The sequence below is a fragment of the Seriola aureovittata genome, chromosome 17 (assembly GCF_021018895.1).
Source record: "Seriola aureovittata isolate HTS-2021-v1 ecotype China chromosome 17, ASM2101889v1, whole genome shotgun sequence".
In the NCBI taxonomy this organism is placed as follows: Eukaryota; Metazoa; Chordata; class Actinopteri; order Carangiformes; family Carangidae; genus Seriola; species Seriola aureovittata.
This window is the reverse complement of record NC_079380.1, coordinates 2,719,078-2,738,415: the sequence shown is the minus strand read 5'-3', so window position 1 is coordinate 2,738,415 and position 19,338 is coordinate 2,719,078. Positions and strand designations below refer to the sequence as shown.

At 42.5% G+C, this 19,338-nt stretch overlaps 2 protein-coding genes across 8 annotated transcripts in view; both read right to left on the bottom strand.

Moving 5' to 3' along the window:
- Positions 1-4,799: 4,799 nt before the first annotated feature.
- hoxb2a (homeobox B2a) lies at positions 4,800-8,477 on the bottom strand. Its single transcript, XM_056401212.1, has 2 exons — positions 7,931-8,477; positions 4,800-6,353 (listed from the first exon to the last, which is right to left on the bottom strand). The coding sequence occupies exons 1-2, from the start codon at positions 8,412-8,414 to the stop codon at positions 5,500-5,502; spliced, it is 1,338 nt and encodes a 445-aa protein (XP_056257187.1). The 5' UTR covers positions 8,415-8,477; the 3' UTR covers positions 4,800-5,499.
- A 5,200-nt stretch (positions 8,478-13,677) lies between these two features.
- The window catches only part of hoxb3a (homeobox B3a), an 89,929-nt gene continuing 84,268 nt past the window's right edge, over positions 13,678-19,338 (bottom strand). For all 7 annotated transcript variants that reach the window (XM_056401207.1, XM_056401208.1, XM_056401209.1 and 4 more), the window contains one exon: positions 13,678-17,545. In XM_056401207.1, the coding sequence (XP_056257182.1) occupies positions 16,674-17,545 (872 nt within the window). In that variant the 3' untranslated portion in view covers positions 13,678-16,673. The remainder of the gene's footprint in view (positions 17,546-19,338) is intronic.

Sequence of the window (19,338 nt, the reverse complement as noted above, 5' to 3'; positions counted from 1 at the left end):
ATACTGTGAAAGTATCAAAGCCTCAGTCCACAGAGAAATGCACACAGCCTGTATTCAGAAACTGAGCCTTAAAACAAGCTGTCAGGACTTCTGGAACTTTGTGATGTCACAACAAAGCAGTCACCGCTCTCAGCCACGCCCCAAGCCCCGCCCACCTGGACCCACCATCCAACCTTGCAGGATTTGGTTTCTCTGAGTGTTTACCTGAAACCTGCTATATCTTTATTTGATCACTCAGAAAACAGTCAGCCAATCAGAAGAGAGGCTCAGAGTCTTCTCTTTTCTGATTGGCTCACTGACCTGTTGTTACTAGAGCTCCAGAGAGAAGCCTGAGAGAGGAGATGTAAAACTATACTGAGATGGTTTTTGGTTCTTAAAACCACAAATATATCTTCTTATGGATCAACACTTCAAATAAAGCACAGAGAAGAAGAAAATATTGAGCTTTAAAGCTCATTATAACCATTAAAAAACGAAGATGACAAAGATTGTGAAAACTCTTTATGATGTTTTTTTTTATTATCTAATAGTATAATTATTAATGTTGGAACTTCATTGATAAAGAGAGATGAGTTTCTTACATTCTAATAAGCCATGAAGTCTTGAGTTATATGAGCCAATGAGTCAATAAAACAATCATTCATCAATTTCTTCTGATGAAGATCCTGATGTTAAATTTCACATTTTGTTATCTTTCTGAAACCATTTTAAACTTATCTACCAAGATCTACCATGATGGTGTTCTTTAGTCCCATCGCTTTGACTTGCAGGTTACAACATGTCTGTGTGCAGCAGTGCAGCAGGACTGACTGTCTGTCTGTGTGTGTGAGGGTAAAGTTTCCTTTTCAATGCACAAGACGATAAAAATCTACCATTCATATATTTCACCACTGCTGCTAAGTGGGTGATCTATCACATCTGAGTTATGCAATACCACACACACGCACACACACGCACACACACGCACACACACACACACACATACACACACACACACACACACACACACACAAACACACCAACAGAAATCATAACAGTGATGGTGATGCTGATGCAAGAGATAAAGGAGGAGTTCGTGTATCACAGCGTGGCAGCTCGGCTGTCAGGCGGTGACAGCCAGAAGAGAGAGATTATTGGAGAACACACACACACACACACACACACACACACAACACACACACACACACACACACACACACACACACGTACAGGCACTCAGAAGGTTAGATATGTCTCCCAGCATAGAGATGTACTCTGCTGTAATCTCTTTGTATACAAGATACTCTTCGATGAATGGTTACAGGAGAGAGGGAATGTGTGTTATAGTGTATGGCGTACGTCCCAGTCTTCATTCTGGTAAATGTAGTCCTTTAATAGGCTTTTTATATGGGCTTAATATACTGTTAATGTGTCTGTTTAGTTCTATGTTTGCCAGATCTAAATGGATATGCCTTACTGTATGACACATTTTGTAATCATCTCTCCTCTCCTTACTGGGATGAATTTATTCCTTCCTTGTGATATTACACTATAAATATCTTTGTTTATGCAAAAAAGTGTTTTAAATTTCAGCCAAAGTTAATCTAACAGACTTTGGACTGAAAAGTCTGTAACTTTGGAAACCTCATAGCATCAACTGATGGAGAAGACTTTAAATTTGTTGATCAGTAGTTTTTCTTGAATGTGGCCAAATAGAGCAGATTGTATTAACACCTGCCTGAGAGCCAATTACAGTACAAGCCAGTCCAACCACAGATGTCCTCTGACCATGCAGTCCAATAGCACAGTGGCTGAGAATGTGTTGTACATTTACATCACAACTTAATATGTGTTTTACTTAATGTATGTTTAATTATTACTGTTATTATTATATTCATATTATTATTAATAATAAATCCTTTATTTAAACAGGTCGTCTCATTGAGATTGGGATCTCCTTTTCAAGAGAGACCTGCATACAAAAATAGACATATACAATTTATATGCATATATAATACTGCATTTCTGTCCACAATGGATCATGTGTGACTCTTAAGAACTTTTAAGTTTAAGAATAGTTTTACATTCTTCTTATGAGAGTTAGATGGGAGGATCAATGCCACTCTCATGTCTGTGGAATCAGGAGCTGGTTAACCTAGCTTAGCATAAAGACCACACACTGTCTTCATGCTAAAATCATTCAGTCTCAAAGACTTTTGGACCCACAAGTATCAAGAGCCACAGTATAGATCTTCTTTTATGTGACCACATGATACTAGTCACAGCTCTGTGTTCAGCAGTTAATTAAACTGAATATCTTGAGAAGCAAATTTGAATCCCAGTGTCAATATTAAATGCATATGTTTAAAATAACACTTTTTTGTCCTTATTCAAGTTCATCAAATAGTGGAGTTCTCCATGGTCCACTACTGGGGCCACTGCTGTTTTCCATGAAGGCCAACAGTTCCCATTATATTCAGACACAATACTGGTTTTAACTTTTATGCAGCTGAAACACATGTTAGTATCCAGACATTTGAGCCCCTACATGACAAATGAAATATGACAGAGCATGTTACTGTGGTTTTATAGATCTGTCATTTTCAAGTGAATTGTCAAAGATTAAAAAAAATTTAAGGAAACTACAAACTGTTACACACGCAATTGTCATATGTTCTCTCGCTGTACAGCTGAACCAACCCAAATTGTCCACACACTTCAGTTCATATAAAACCACATGTTGTAGTTACAAAATTATATTGGCACATTTTAAAGCACTGCTGGGATTGGGCCCTAAATATACTTCTGATTTAGTAGTAGTTGTAGTACTAGAAGCAGAATAAGTATTTGTATACTTTTATGGCCATATAAAGCTGTCTTGTACATATGTACTTATCTGTTGCATATTGTTGATATATACAGAATTATTTCAACATGCAATATATTCTGTTTTGGGATACCAAATTATAGACACAAGAAAACAGAAATCACGCATGTCAGTCAGTGAGATGTGACTCATCAGAGGACTCATATGCAAGGGTTTATCTCTCTCTCTACTCATGGGAGTGAAATTACTTTTTCTGACAGTTACCCAGTATGTTGACTTAATCACACTTTGCAGCATTAATATGCAACCATCATAAGAAACAGTGAATAGGCCTCCCAGTTCAGGGATCCCATGTGATTTGCTGATCTGTGTAATGTTTAAATGCAGCGGAGCTGAAGAAGAGCAAAATCTCCTCTGTTTAAAAAAGAAAATCAGAGTACACCAATCGGGGTCCAGCCTATTAAAGTTGTGTTGATTTCAACTTATAAAATCCACTTGCCGCCTCTTCACTAAACACAGTGTTGTATTCATTTTTGAATTATCCTCAGGTTTGCCCAATAATAACTGATGGAGCAGCTTCTGGGCAGTGTAGCTTTCTGTAGATTTCATTTAACATTCAACATATGAAACTATGTTTCAAGACCAAACATTGTTTTATTCATAGATCTTGTAGAGCTCACAGTGTTAATAATATCAGCTAACTGGGTGTTTCTTTTTCTCTAAATCTTTGGGTTGCAGAGAGCAAGTTTTTTATTAAATTATTATTATTATTATTATTATTATTACTATTATTATTATTACTACTACTACTAATAATAATTATTATTATTATCATTATTGTTATTATTATTATAAAAAAGGCTATTGTTTTGTTATTATTATTATTATCATTCTTCTTCTTCTTATTATTATTATTATGTGCAAGAAGTAAAGCAATCAGCCATAACACTGTCTTGAATTTGCAGTGAAAAAACAAGTCATTTTTTGACTTGCTCTCTCGCCCTCCCACATACACACACACACACACACACACACACACACACACACACACACACATACACACACACACGCACGCACACACGCGCGCGCACACACTCTCACACACACACACACACACACACACACACACACACCATGCCTGTCAGAGTGAGCCAGTCATCCTGTAATGGCTGCCACTGCTCATTGTTCACATCCTGCTTTGTCTTCAGCGCCATTTTGACTCTATGGGAGGAGGTGAAACTGGTTAGCATCACATCCACACACACACACAAACACACTAAAGGCACCTAAATAACTGTTAGTGCCACATTCACCACTCAAAATGGGAGAGAATTAGCAATGCTAAGCTACAGTGAACTCACATATCGCCAACAGAAGGTGAGTTATGTCACACTGTGGTTATAGCCATGGATCTTACAAACCCAATAAATGGCTGCATTGTAGTGCATCATTTGAAGGCTGTGCAATGCTAACCATTAGCCCCTCAGAGGCAGACCATGCTATGCTAATGTGTGACAGAGGAAAACAGATCCGGCTGTGTGCTCAGACTGTTTTTCCTCTTTTTTATCAGCTCATTCTTTCTCAAAGTTAGGGTTATCTCAGTGTAAACACACACAAGTCATGCCATACAGGGCCATACAGGGCCATACAGGGCCATACCAGGCTATATGTTTATTCTTTGTAGTGTGGGAAAACTAGATGGGGCCAACAATTTTAACCTGAAATCTGCATTCAGTGCAAATTATTAAAAGATATTGACAGAAGAAATTAATTAATAAAAATGACAATTCAATTATTACACAATGTATCTTAATTATATATATATATATATATGTGTGTGTGTGTGTGTGTGTGTGTGTGTATATATATATTTATATATATATGTGTGTGTGTGTGTGTGTATACATACATATATATATATATATATACTCCAGCACTCCATTAATAATGTTATGATTATTCCATAAAAGAAAAGAACATTAACCACATCATAAATGTTTGTATGTTTTATTATTATTATAATTCCACTATGAAAATATATATACAATAAATAATTTGGATTTTCACTATTAAAGAATCTCAATAAATAAACTAGGGTCTAAAACTCGGGTCATCAGCAGGGCTTCCCTCCCCTCTTGTCTCGTTCAGAGAGAGAATGAACTCATTCTTCAGATTATATTTTTCTAAAAGCAGTCCGGCTGTCTGCACCTATAGACTCCGTGAACAGTTCCTGAGAAGTTAAGGATCCATGAAGCTGCACCAGAATGGACTAAAGGAAATAAATCCACACATACTGATAACGGTTAATCATTTGAACAAAAAATTACCAGAAACAAGAAAAGGCAATAAATACCTGCAATTTGGACAAGAGGGAGAAAAAATCCACAACGTTTCGATCGTGAAAAAACTATTTCCCTCCGATGTTTAAAATAAAAATAAAAAAAACATAAAATAACTGCATCTCTCTTAATCTACATTATATCCGCAAAATAAAACCAGCAAGAAGACGAAAAGTATATTTGAAAACGAACATAATTTTCATTCAGAAATGTTTCAGGAATGTTGCCGAGAAGCTTTTACTCTTTTCAAACAACTGAGTCTTCTCCGAGTCCGTGCTCCTCCGCCGATTGTTCATCCACAGGCCTGTCCGTCCCGCCGCTCCTTCACTCGGGTTTATTTTTAAAACGCCGCCCTCAGAAGTTGAGGTGCTGCAGGTCTATGGTGCACAGTGTGCTTGTGAACAGGTCGAAGTCCTCCTCAGAGAAATCCACCGGGCTATCCAGGGAGCTCTGCAGGCTGGGCGACAGGCAGGCGTCCCCGGCAAAGAAGGTCAAGTCGGGGAGCGCGACTGAGGACGAGGCAGCAGGGGTGTGAACTGTGGAGCCGGTGGAGGTGATGGAGATGTCTCGCTGCTCGGGGAAAGACGAATCGGGCCCTGCTGCTGCTGCTGCTGCGAGCCCGGCCTCGCTCACCAAGCCCGGGTTGCTGTCGGTGGAGTTCGTGGCGGTGAAGGACGGCGGGGAATGGTGGGTCTCAGCAACGTCAGGGGAGCCAGAGTCTCCCGGCAGCAGTGGGCGGCTCAAACGCCCTACCTCCTCCGGCGTGGGCTGTGCATTGTCCCCGCTGTCATTGGCGTAGGCGGTGGCAGCTGCAGCCGAAGATGGATCACCGCTCCCCGTCTCGGCCTTCAGTGTAGCCTCGCCAGTGCCGGATGCCTCCAGCGGCTGGCTGGAGTAGGGGGATGAGGCATCGGCGCCTTCGAGCGGCTCAAACCCGCCCGGGTCGCTGGATTCGTGGCTCCCCCCTCCTCCGCCGTCTCTGTGGTGAGTGGTCTGCCGCTTGTGTTTCATCCGCCGGTTCTGGAACCAAACTTTGACCTGCCGCTCGGTCAGATCCAAAAGGGCGGCGATCTCCACCCTCCTGGGCCGGCACAGGTACTTGTTGAAGTGGAACTCCTTCTCCAGCTCCAGCAGCTGCGTGTTGGTGTACGCGGTGCGCAGCCGGCGGGACCCGGCTCCTCCACCATCCAGAGCCGCCTGGCTCGGGTCTGCAGGGAGACACAGACAAATTAAAGAAGGAGACAAAAAAAAAAAAAAAAATGCGGAGGATTTATTGTGTTACATCTTAAGCTATTTTCCTTTTTAATTTTATTTTTATATTTCGTTTTAATTTCAAATTGTAATCTGCTTCATGAAAAACACGTATAACCTCTTTAAATTTATGGCGTGCCAGATTTCAAGACAAGAAATGAGCTGCTGCAGCATCGAGCTCAAATCCCCTCGGCCCTTCTCTCTATAATAAAACTATAATAAATAACAAAACACAAAACAGTCTCATAAAAATACTCCTTCCAATTACAGTGGCAGTCAGACGTACGGCTGTAAAATGGTGAAAGAGAAAAGCCAAAGAAAGTGCAGATAAAGACAGATGATCATAATGTCAGAATGGGTTTTCCTCCCCTGTAAAGTGCAGCGAGCGCCGTGAGAGGCTGCAGCGTGATCAGAGAAATGCAGGAGGAAAATAAATACATCATGGGGAAAGGAGGAAATGTGCGAGGAAATGTGGGAATATCGATGTGAAACGAATGTGGCGGATTCTGTCAGAAACACAAATAAAAGCATGAGTGACTTTATGAATGAGATCAGAAAAAGGCAGGAAATTGGGGCAAGAAAGGGAAAAGGAGAAAACAAGAATTTTAATTAGAAATGAATTTGTGTGTGTGTGTGTGGGGGGGGTGGGGGGGTGATAGAAAATAAGAGGAAAAAAATACAAAAAATAATGTTGCTGTGAGGGTGAGTGTAAAATACGGAAATGAGCTAAACCTCTGGAAAATCAGATTGTGTGTGTGTGTGTGTGTGTGTGTGTGTGTGTGTGTGTGTGTGTGTGAGATGAGTGTGGCTGTAGCTTGAAGCCTGTACCCCCAACCCCCACCTCCATGTCCGTTAGCTTTGCCTCGCCATTATATTTCCTACCTCAATCCAATATGGCCACCATCTCAGTTGTGCTATGAATATATAATATGAAGGCGATGCTGCTGCTGCTGCTGCTGCTGCTGCTGATCTGAAATCACAGCAGCCAGTGAACAGATTGATCTCGCTGCAGCTGCAGTCATGATCAACAAAAACACGGCCTGCGCATCTCTAAGCACAAAGAATAATAACTCTATATGGACGCAAAGCTTTTAGGAAGTTGAAGCTGCAGATGGTGGAGCAATAAGAGGATGCTGCTGTGAGAGGTTTGCACTCACAGTAAAGCTGACACACACATGTTCTGATCCGGAGATAATGTGTTAATGGTGCATATTTAAATGCGTGATGGGAGAGTGTGCAAAGCACTGCAGCATAATGCAGGGGTCTAGATATGGCTTCCCTGTTGACACAGCATCACAGCACTGCACAGTACACACATACACGCACATACACACACACACACGCACAAATAGACATACACACACACTGGGGAAGAAAAAGGCAATGTCATCTCACCCATCCATGCTGCATGGAATGAATGTTTCTGAAGTGGATGTGAAATGAAGATGCAAACAGAAAAACAAAGCACAGGCTGCACCCCCCCCCCCCCCCCCTCACACTCCCGCCACACATGCACATCCCGGCAGATACCGACCTGTGGGTGACTCGATGCCCGCCGAAGCGTACCCAGAGGCGGTCGGCGACGGGGAGGACGAGGCGGGGGGGATGATGGATCCGCTACCGCTGGAGCTGCCCCCGGGCTTGGGGCACTTCTTGGATGACTTCTTCTCCTTCATCCAGGGGAACTCGTGGGCAAGCGGACCGGCCGGGGTCGCCGTGACCGAGGCAGGGGCCAGGCCTGGCGGTCCGGGCTGCTGGGCGCCTCGGTGGTGCGTCTGGAGGCCATTACTGGCGGAGGTTCTCCGGTTCTGCTGGCTCCTAGCAGCCGGTCTCGGCTGGCTGGCTGTGCAGGGGCTGAGGCTGGGGATGGTGTGCTCGAAGGGAGGCGGAATTACTGTCGACTCCTTGATTGATGAAGTTTGAAATGACTCCAGGGCGGCGGGGAAGGACGTCAGGCACTCTGCTAGGGATGGCTGGCTGTTTATAAAACCGATCTCCCTTTCAAATTCAAAATTCATAGCTCCCTCAAACCGGTTTCACCCTCAAACGGCGAGACCCCCGAACAATCCCTTCCCCCCCAAGAAAAAAAAAAAAGAAAACACACAAAACACAAAACAAAACACATATACACACACACCACACACGCACACAACACAATATGGCCTCTTCAAAAATTAAAACGAAATGAAAAAACGCACGATCATATAAGCTCCCGACCGCAATGGCGTAAATGCGGCGGCTATAATAATTGTGTATATTGGTGATATTACTAGCGTATGGGGACCTGGGTAAGCTAAACTGAAGAACTATGGGACGAAATTGCAGCCAATTCCTGGTCATGTGAGCCAAAACAGCCAATAGGCGCCGGGGCCTGGCGGCAGCGATGGCTGTGGGAAGCAGCATTATTATTTTTCCACCAAATGCTGTGGCAAAGAGAGGCGATATCACATGATAGCTGCTATTGTTTTGTCTTAACGGGGGGTAAATTCTGGGGAGGAAAAAAAAAAAAAAAAAAACGTGAAGGCGGCCGGTCGCCATGTGCGCCGTGTGGGCGGCGGGTCCAGCGCATCCCGTGCCCGCAAACAATAGAGCAGCTCGGTAACATTTCTTCGATCCTCTGGGCGATGTAATGACGGTTAACACTCGGTGAATGGAGCCGGACAGCTCTCTGTTTGCAATATGGCTCCTTCAGAGAGAGGAAAAACAATGTTTACAGCACTCAGCTCATTAATCTTATAAAGTGTGACAGAGGCTGAAAATCCCCAACTTACACACATAAAAGAAGGAGAGGCTTTTTTAGATTTAGACCGCGCAGCAGCTCAGGAGGAGGATGATGAAGATGTTTTACTCAGCCGTGGTGAAGATGAGGCAGATTGGCTTCAAACAGAGCAGAGAGACAGAAAGTTAGATTTGACTGTGGGGAGATGAGGCGACAGGCAGAGAGCAGCCTGTGCGTGTGTAAGTGCACTTCTTTATTTCATAGACTTTTTCTTGTTTTTAATTATTCCACTGCAAAAAAAAAAAACAGGTTGTTGGACTTTGGGAGTGTGTGTGTTTTCTAAAGAAGGAGGGAAAGCAAGAAAATATTCTCAATATTATTTCAACCTAAAATAGTCTCGCTGCAAAATTCTTCTCCCCCACATTCTCTAGCGTGTGTGTGTTCAAAATGTGTGAGAGTTCACAGCGAGGTCGCTCCACGATACTAAAGGAGGCCAAACGTGTTCGTCCTAACAGTAAAATAATAATCCAGCTGCAGTGCAGTGAGTGCTAACAGTGAGTGAGGAGGCCCTCACACTCTAACACACACATGTAGATATTTTTATAAAGAGCAGGACCTCGAGAGTTTAGCAGAGGATATTTTTGGGGAGGGCCCGTGGAACCCCGAGTGAAAAAAAAGAAGTGCGGTGATCAATCTTTCTCTGCCTGCAAAGAGGCTGACAGCAGCTCCGCTCTCTCCCCGCATAACAAGCAGAGCTCCAGCCTCTGTCTCTCTCCCGGAGCTCCGCTCTTTGCCTTGTTTGATTATTTTCACACCACTTTATGCGCATCTAATCCGCGCACATGAAAACGTCACAGAAATATTTTATCTATTAAAAGAAACAGCTACCAGGCTCAGATGGGTAGAGCCTCTCTCTCTCTCGCTCGCACATCGTTCCCAGGCCGTTTGACGCCTAAAAAAAAAAAAAAAAAAAAAAAAAAAAAAAGGGCCAGAGAAAAGGCAGGAACGTGTGTGGGAGTGAAGGCCATTCAGCGCAGTAGAAAGCGCAGGCAGTGAGTAGGCCGAGGCTGAACACTGAACACACACACACATACACACACACACACCACACGCAAGCTGATGATTTAACTCAAGTATCATGATACGCTGCACCGCTTTGGTTATTTTTTTTTAAATCTCATTTTAATTTTAATAACATCGAGGATTTTTAAAAATACATATTTTCTTTGTAAAATCTTACTGGGAGTTCCGGAGAGAAGAAACATGTTTTGTCGTCAACACAAGGGAAACCGCGGATTGTCCACTGAAGATAGAACTTTGTATGACTCATCTCATCTCATTCAATTTGTTTTATTCTAATTTATTTTATTCTATTTAGAATCAATGCTTTTGTTTTGGTTTATTCTTCTGATAATGGCCATTTATTTATTCTAGGCTATTTTATTTTTTCATATTTTAGCAACTACATATAATCCCAATTTAAATTGTAATTAAAAACAATTAATATTTGAAATGTTGAATGGTCTACGACCTGTTTCCAATAAAATACATGAAAAACCTTCAGATGTTAAATAATAATTTATTAATTTGCAGACGTCATCTAGATTATGGATTTTTGCATTACAACAAAAAACCTACTACTACTACTACTATTATTATTATTACTATCATTATTATTATATTTTATTTTTATATATTTAAGTGAAATTGATGCTGAATGCTAAAAGACATTTATTAACAGCTTCCTCTGTTTAACGATAACTGCACATCAAACCCTTAAAATCTTATGATTTATGAGTTTTCTATTTGAACATAATGTGGATCAGTCCATCGACTGTGTGTGTGTGTGTGTGTGCGTGTGTGTGCGGGCGTACTCGCGTGTGTGCGTGTGTGTGATCCTGGTGTACAGTCAGAGCTGGACTGTTTTCAGCTGCGCCTGTGTTGCTGAAGCCGAGCCGAGCTCTTCGTCTGTTTTTATGAGGCAATAAATTAGATCCAATCTCTGCTTATTGGTGTTTTTATTGTCTGTTAGTCCAACGGAGATGTAAAGGGAAGTAAGGCCATTATTTATGGGAGCCTGATTTATGTTCCAAGTTTTAAGCTGCTCTCAGGCCTTTGAGCACACGCCGCGTGCAAGAGAGAGAGCGAGAGAGAGAGAGAGAGAGAGAGCGAGAGAGGTGAGGGGTGGGGGTTAGAGACCACGTGACCAGACCAAGGCGCAGGCCTTGGGGCTTTTTTTTTTTTTTTTGGTCATAAACATGAACACAGGAAACTAGCAGGAGGATCAGCCTGTGTGTGTCTGTGTGTCTCTGTAACTCGGGTTCAGTTGGGGTCACAGGTGGATTATTTGGGGTCTCCTGTCCTCCACTGAAACAAGTGTTAGTTGACTTTTTCATGAAAAATAAAAGTAAAAAAAAACTGGATTCACTCCAGGAACAATCAGCAGTCAATTATTAAAAACAATGATCAAAACTGTGAATTTGTAATTATTCAAATCAGGGATGACCTGAAGAGTGAAAAAGGTCAACATGCTCCAGAGATGAAATCTGTTGAGGAAATGACTGTCACCTCCACAACTTCAATCATCAGCTGGACTGTCTGACTTCATTCACTAAAAGCTAACTCAAAAAACAATAAATGGACAAATAATAATAATGATAACGAATAAAAAAACACCATTTCCAGAGCAGCTTAAACGAGCCTGTTGTAACACCAACAGTCATTCTGAGAGCTAAACTCTGAATTCATCAGGGATCCTGAGGAATGCTTGTGCAGAGGAACAGATTTTTCTCATGTGAAACATCAAGTTCAGAGGTCAGATCGGGTTTCAGCGTGTTGCTCAAAGACACTTCAGCAGCATGTGAGTTGCTTGTTTGAGGTTGTTGAACCCAGGTCACCTTGCTGCCAAATAACTGGTAGCTTTAACATGAAAACACATTGCTTTTATTATATTCAATTTGCCACCTATACGTTGTACATTTCCCCCTGCTGTGTTTTATTTTTGCAGAGAAATTGGCCCCTAGTTAACACAGCTGAAAACATCTGTCAGATTCAGTTGTGTGAGGGCAGATTCGACTGATATCAACACTGAGTTTGGGATTTTTGGTTTGTTGTCTGACAAAAGCCACAGAGCTGAAGCGGTCTGGCACTGTCCTAATAGTGAAAAAGAAAAAAATTCAAGTGGCGACAGTCGTAACTTTGGCTTCAGGTATAGGTTTTATTCTTGGCTGTAACCTTAGACTTTTGCTGGGATGCAGCCCAATATTTGACATTAGCATCAGTGGATTCTTGGTGCTGATATTGGTATGGTAAATGAACACCAGCAGCCAGCTAACAGCAGCATAATAGGCTGTGACTAGTACATTTGCCAAGTACAACATCGAAGGACTCACCTTCATTCTGTTTAGTTTGTAAAGCGAAGAGGAGACAGGAGCAGATTTAAAGTTTCCCTACAGGCGAAAGAAGTTTCTTTTTAATGGTTGACATGTTACACGCAGCTCTGGGCTTGTCATTTAATAATTGTTTTCTGACAGTGATGCTTTTAGCCTCAGGTACCAACTTGATATTCAATACTGGCATCAGAGTCAGTTCATCCCTGAACCAGAGACCTGCTGCTTTGAAAGAGTCAGACCTGCACCAGGTCTGGGATTCATGAGCAGCATGTTGTTGCCTCATGCTGGAGTAAAGATGATGTGATTCAACTTTGAGGCGTCGCACACAAAAAATATTTGCACAAGATTTAACTGTTACTGATACTTTTAAAGGAGCTATATTTAAGTTTTGCTCCTGCTACATAGCTAACATTAGCATTAGCAGCTCTTTACTTGCCAGTCTCGCCAAAAGCTTCAACCACCATTGCATTTACAATACAAGAGGTTATAATAGCCTATGTCCTTTGAGCAGCATTACTTCTTCAGGGCAACCTGGAGGCGGCAGTGACTCGGTATCGGAAAGTGATGAGCCGGTCTGAACGCGCTGGAGCTAGCTGGTTAGCATGCTAACTTCAGTAGAAGAGAAATTATAGAAATACAATCAAAATGAGTGAGACAGCTCTTGATGTTGAACATTTCTTTTAAACAGCTGTTAATGCTAACGTTGGTTATGTAGTAATATCAAAAACTTTAAAGGACCTTTAAAGGATTTAGGTAGAATAACTGATGTCTTGTATCTTCAAAATATCAGTTTCAGTTTTAAGAAAAAGCAGTTTTGTTTTGGACTGAATGTTGAGGTTACCAAGTTGATTTTAAAGGGCTAGCCGCACTATTTTAGAAGAATATGTTAAAGTTAATAATCAATAAAAATATTTTTCACCATAGAACTTGATTTAATTTAAAAGCTGAGCGTGAAGTAATTTGCTTATTTTCATAGCCTACTTTATGATTTTTGCTCCAGCTCCAGGAAGTCAGGAGTCAGCAGTGCAAAGGGTTGTTGTATGTTGCCATAACAACCAATACCGCTGGTGTCAGCAAGTTTTCACCTGACAGTGACTCAGCCTAAGGTTTTGTGGGTACAATTATTAACCAAGCAACGCGGGTTGAAATCTTCACAAAACTGACGATAGCTCTGAATAACATAACCTTTTATTAAAGAATTGTTTGACAGACAACTCTCTCAACAATCAAAGAAAAGGGAGCTACAAATGACAAAGAAAGAAGTTGTTCTTCTCCAAAAAGACTCGTTCTTTTTTCCAGCTAATAGTTTGTCTAACTTTTCTGACTATGGCAGGGCGGGTCACCAATCCCCAGCCTTGCCTTTTTCCTTGTACAAGCCAAGACATTTATGTACAAGGGTCATTATAGGAACATAAAAACTACTTATTTTCTTCTAAAATACAAGAACTAAAAAATTTAACTTCAGTACAATGGACAAGAAGAAACACAACGTTGTTTTTTTTTTTCTTTCATAACAGGTAAATACTAAAAAAGTACAGTATTTTTTCTTGATATAAATACATGAAGGATAAATAATAATACAAAACAGAAAGTCTTTTTTAAACTGGCTATAACAAATAAATATTTAGATATGAATGTTCACTTGAACACACATTGACGAAAGACGCTTTGATTGGAGGGCCTTCCGTCTTCAAAATAAGATTTTATTATTATTATTTTTTACCTTTAACCATCAAAATGTAAACTCTAAGTGCAACAATGATGCCCAGATGTGAAAAGCATGTGTATGAATCTGCATTTTAAAAACCACTGGTTTACTCTCAGAGCATCAGTGAGTGTAAGGGTTTTGGTGTGTGTTGTCCCCAAACTGCTCTCACTGACTGTTCAGACACAATAAACCCAGTGCTTTTAAAAATGTGGGATGCACACCAGCTCAGATTTCTGGGACATGCATTTTTGTTCAAATATATACCCTGTATCCACGTTAAAAGTCAAGATATGTGAGAACAAAACAAAATATAAAATGTGGACTTTAACGCATTGGTGTGGCGCTAATGTAAGTGAACCCTTCCAAAAAGAGAGGGAGAGAGAGAGAGAGAGAGAGAGAGCGAGGGAGAGAGAGAGAGAGAGAGAGAGAGAGAGAGAGAGGAGGGCAATAACTTACCCAAACATAAATAAATAAGTGTTCTCCACTCTTATTATTTACCCTGTGTCGATGATGTGCTAAAATAAGAACATTAAAGATTTCTCTTCCATGTTTGTTTGAAGATGTCAACAGCTGGAACAACCCAGCTGTGGATGTGTGTCAACGAAAGGAAGCTAGCTTAGCGTTGCTGTGTGTGTGTGTGTGTGTGTGTGTGTGTGTGTGTGTGTATGAAGGTGTGATTAGCTAACGTAGCCTAACACACGTGTGTGTCTATGGGAGCTAGTTTAGCATCTGAGCTCGTAGCTTCATAAACCCTGTTAGAGTGATGGGAATGGTGGTGAGTGCATGTGCATGGGTGATGGATGTATGTGTGTATGTGTGTATGTGTGTGTGTGTGTGTGTGTGGGGCGGGGGGGGGGGGGGGGGGGCAGTGGGAGGTGGTGGAAAAGTTTAGCCTCCTTCAGAAGCTGTGTGCTGCTGCCACAGACAGGAGACAGTGGGTTACTTGTGATTCGGTTTGGACGGACAGAGACAGGTACGACAGGAGACAAAACGAGACAGTGAGGGGACAACCATCCGGGGGTTTTTATGTACTTTGTGGAACTGGGTGGGGGGGGGGGTGGTAGGAGGAGACGAGTGCTGCCAGCTCTAGCCATATATTCCTGTTCTTCCTCCCCAGCTGATGAAGGGGCAGAGCCCTTCACATAGCTCAGCCCGGCTGACAACAGCATGTGTTGCCTGGAGGGGAGAGAGCTCAGCGTCATAAATCTAACCACCTCGTTAACTGCCCATTAAAATCTCAACTATTTCATTTACCAGGCGGGAGAGCTGTCTGTGTATGTGTGTGTCTTAGGGGGTGATTTTATTATCAAAGTACAATTTTAAACCACATACTAGCTCTAACAGAGCTATTATAGGCTTTTCTCTTTACTACATACTATCTGAACTACTACTGCACTCTCCTCCGTCTGAGCAAGAGTTGTTTGGAAAAGTCCAGTAATACATGGAGGGAGGATTTTATCACCGGTAGACAATTATGCTCAATTCATTTGCTGAGTAATTTAGATATTCCTTTTATTTTTTATCTTTTTTTGGAGACATATTTTAATGAACATCAGCTTTGTTTAGTTAATTCTGCAATTTTAAGATCGAGTGTGCAGCAGATTATTAGACTAATGAATACTGACCAAACAATGGTGCTCACCGTACATGTTGCCATGCCACACAGCTGCTGATATGTCTCTGCACTAATGCCACAAGAGGAGCTTTATTGTTCCCAGGGGAGCGTGGTGGACAATCGACTGTCCACCTTGTCTCCCGTGTCTACAGTATGATTCACCACCCTGGGGCCATTAACACTCAGGAGTAGAATGTGAATATCCATAAAAGGGTTCATCTTAAAATTTGTAAACATTGGTAAAATGAATGAAGATTTCTGTTTTTCTGAAATGAATGAAAAGTGATAATACACTGTTAAATTAAACAATTTTCTTTCCTCACGTCCTGTATGAGGATGTGAAGATAAAACAGGAGAGAGAAGTTAGTGAGTTTGGTCCAAGACTAAAACATTTTGTGAAAGTTTTAGCAGCTACAAGTGATTTAACTGCTTTTATATTGCAGGATGTGTATTTTATCTTTTTTTGTGTTTTTGGTGATGTAATTAATGGTTCATGGTTGGGCTGCACTGCTGCTACTAACTCACAGACACAACCTCTGTTTGGTTGAAATGAAATTAACTGCACTTTCAAGGTACCAGTGGAAGCTCTGGACCTGATCAGACTGGCGAGGGCAGTGGAAACAGGGTGGGGCTGGACAACACATAACACTGATTTGTGAGTGCAGAGCACAGGACAAACCACAGGATGGCTCCTGCCTGTCTTGTTTTGTCTCTCCTGCCGTCCCTTTGCAGCAGTAGCGGTGGAGTCCACACATCTTAGCTAGTCTGTTAGTGAGTCGCGTCATGTTACTTGTTCTGTGTCGTCTTCACTATGTTCTACGTTGTCATTTTGTTCCAAACCTGCTACAGGTGAGTGAGCTTGGGTGCTTCCTGGATTCTGCCCTGAGTCGAGGTGTGGTGCGCTGACAGCTCAGTGTACGTCGGGTGTGTGGGCGGGTCACAGGTACCTGGGGGGCCCCCTCCACCCACATGGTGCTGGTTGGCGGCCGACATGGGCCCTGCGCCATTGTAGTCCATAGTTTGGTGGTGGGGTGGCGTGGGGCCAAGGTGGTTTAGCCCGTAAATGGAGGGCCCCGAGCCTGGCATGGGTTCCACGTAGCTGCCGCCCCCCACGTAGACTGGACTGGCCTGCATGTTGGTGGGAGTCCCGTAGCCAGCGCTGTTGGCCTGTACGAGACCGTGGTGGGGATGGGGGTCACCATAGTCCGGATCTGGGGCGCCATACTTCTGCTGGGAGGGGCAGCCCTTCATGGGGACATTGGAATAGGCAGTGGACATGGAGTAAGACACTCCCTGGTGGGGCTTTCCAAAAGATGGTGGAGATGGGGCATCGTACCCGGCCCCTCCTCCCCCGCCTCCCCCTCCCATGGAGTGTATCGAGTTGAGGAAGCTGGCTGAAGACTGCATGGGCAGGGGCGGGGAGCCGGTGGGTGAGGGCCCTCCAGAGCTGGAGCTCAGGCCCTTGGACTTCTGGTCCTTCTTGTACTTCATACGCCGATTCTGGAACCAGATCTTGATCTGGCGTTCAGACAAGTTGAGCAGGTTGGCCATCTCCACACGCCGTGGCCGGCACAGGTACCGGTTGAAGTGGAACTCTTTCTCCAGCTCCACCAGCTGGGCGCTGGTGTACGCCGTACGAGCCCGCTTAGACGACGCCGACGATCCACTGGTAGGACTCTTCTCCCCGCTGCTCCCGCTCTCAGCTCCTCCGGAGGCTGAGGACACAAAATGTTGAACAGAGACACGGCAAGTGAGAAAAATACAAGAAAAAATGTAGAACATGTAGAGAAAAAAAGCAAAGAAAAAAAAAACATGAGGGCATAAAAAACCCAGAAAAGGAAGAGTGTGAAAGTGGGAGAAAGAAACCAGAAAGGAGGAGTAAGAAACAGATAAAAAAGATGATGAAATAAAAAGTGAGAGAGCCAGAAAGGCAAAGAGAATAAAACATAATCAGGCTGCATGCTGGAGGAAACAGAAATCATTCAGGTTCTTAATAAAGCAGAGGGGGGTCCAGGCAGGCCAGCTGAATTATCCCTTGATATTAGTTGTCAACACTTCATAACAGTGGCATTTATTAAGAGACCGAGGCCTTGGTGCTGGCCAAGGGCGGCTAAATTGCATCTTGGCTGGGAAGATAAACCCCCAACAGCAACAGCAGCTGCAGCAGCAGGACTATAAGCAGGAAGTGAAGTTGACATGCGCTGTCTTCATTTGGCTCGCCAGCTAAAGTCTAACTTCCTATGTCATAATAACTATGACTTCTAATGCAGCTGGGAGGTGTTCAGAAACCTGCTCAGAGACACTTCAGCAGGAAGTTGGAGGATTACGTGAAAAAGCTTCTATCACATCTTCTAGGATTATTGTTCGATTTGATTCAACTGCTGTTTCTCTTAAATGTCCCATATTTTACACTTCTGTGTTTTATATATTAAATCCTGATATCCATAAGAAGATATATTTGTGGTTCTAAGTATCAAAAACCACCATTGAGCCAAGTGATCCTGAGTGATCCAATAAAAATACAGCAGATTTCAGGTAAACACTCAGAGAAACCAAATCCTGCCAGGTTGGATCGTGGGTCCGAGTGGGCGGGGCATGGCTGAGAGAGGTGACTGCTTTGTTGTGACATCACAAAGTTCCAGAAGTCCTGACAGCTGGTTTTAAGGCTCAGTTTCTGAATACAGGCTGTGTGCATTTCTCTGTGGACTGAGGCTTTGATACTTTCACAGTATTAATATAGAACCTAGACCTGATCTATAATCACACTACACATGGACAGAGACTTTAGACTATATGGGACCTTTAAGTAAATTTCATGACACCAGTGGAAACCTGCTACACTGGCTCTTTGTAAGACACTCTCCCTGAGTGCAAGTGATGAATGTAATTTTTTTTATGGTAATGTGTATGTTACTTTCAGCAGGAAGCTAATTGTTTTATCATAAGGCCATAGCAGCCAGGACTCTAGATGATTGTTGAATAGACTAATATAACACAATTGAATTTAACAGCACCACAAACTACATCCTGTCTAAAAGTAGTTTAATCAAAAAGTGAGCGTTAGAACCTTCATGAAAGGAGGATGTGTTCGATTTAGCTGGGTGTACCTAATAAACTGGAAACTGAGAGTATGTTTGAAGGTCGAACCCAAAGTTATTAATAATCTTTCATTTACACAAGAAGGAACTTGTGTGAGTGTGGAGAACTACGGCAAGTACAGTGGGTCAAAGTTGAAGCAAGAAGCCGTAACCTAAACTGTGATGGATATTTAGTTTAGATTTAGTTCGTCTTTGTTTTCTTTTCCAGATAAATTTGACTAAACTGGCTGTTTACAGATGTTTACAACCTGAATGATCCCAGTTCCCAGCAGTTACGTTTGCATATGACAGTGTCATAATGACAGAGCTATCGGACAGAACTATTTACATGACATTTAAGTTGTAGTAAGCTGTAGTGTTTTGTTAGTCCCTCCAGAGGGGTCATGCCTGATGTCACAAGGTTAGGGCAG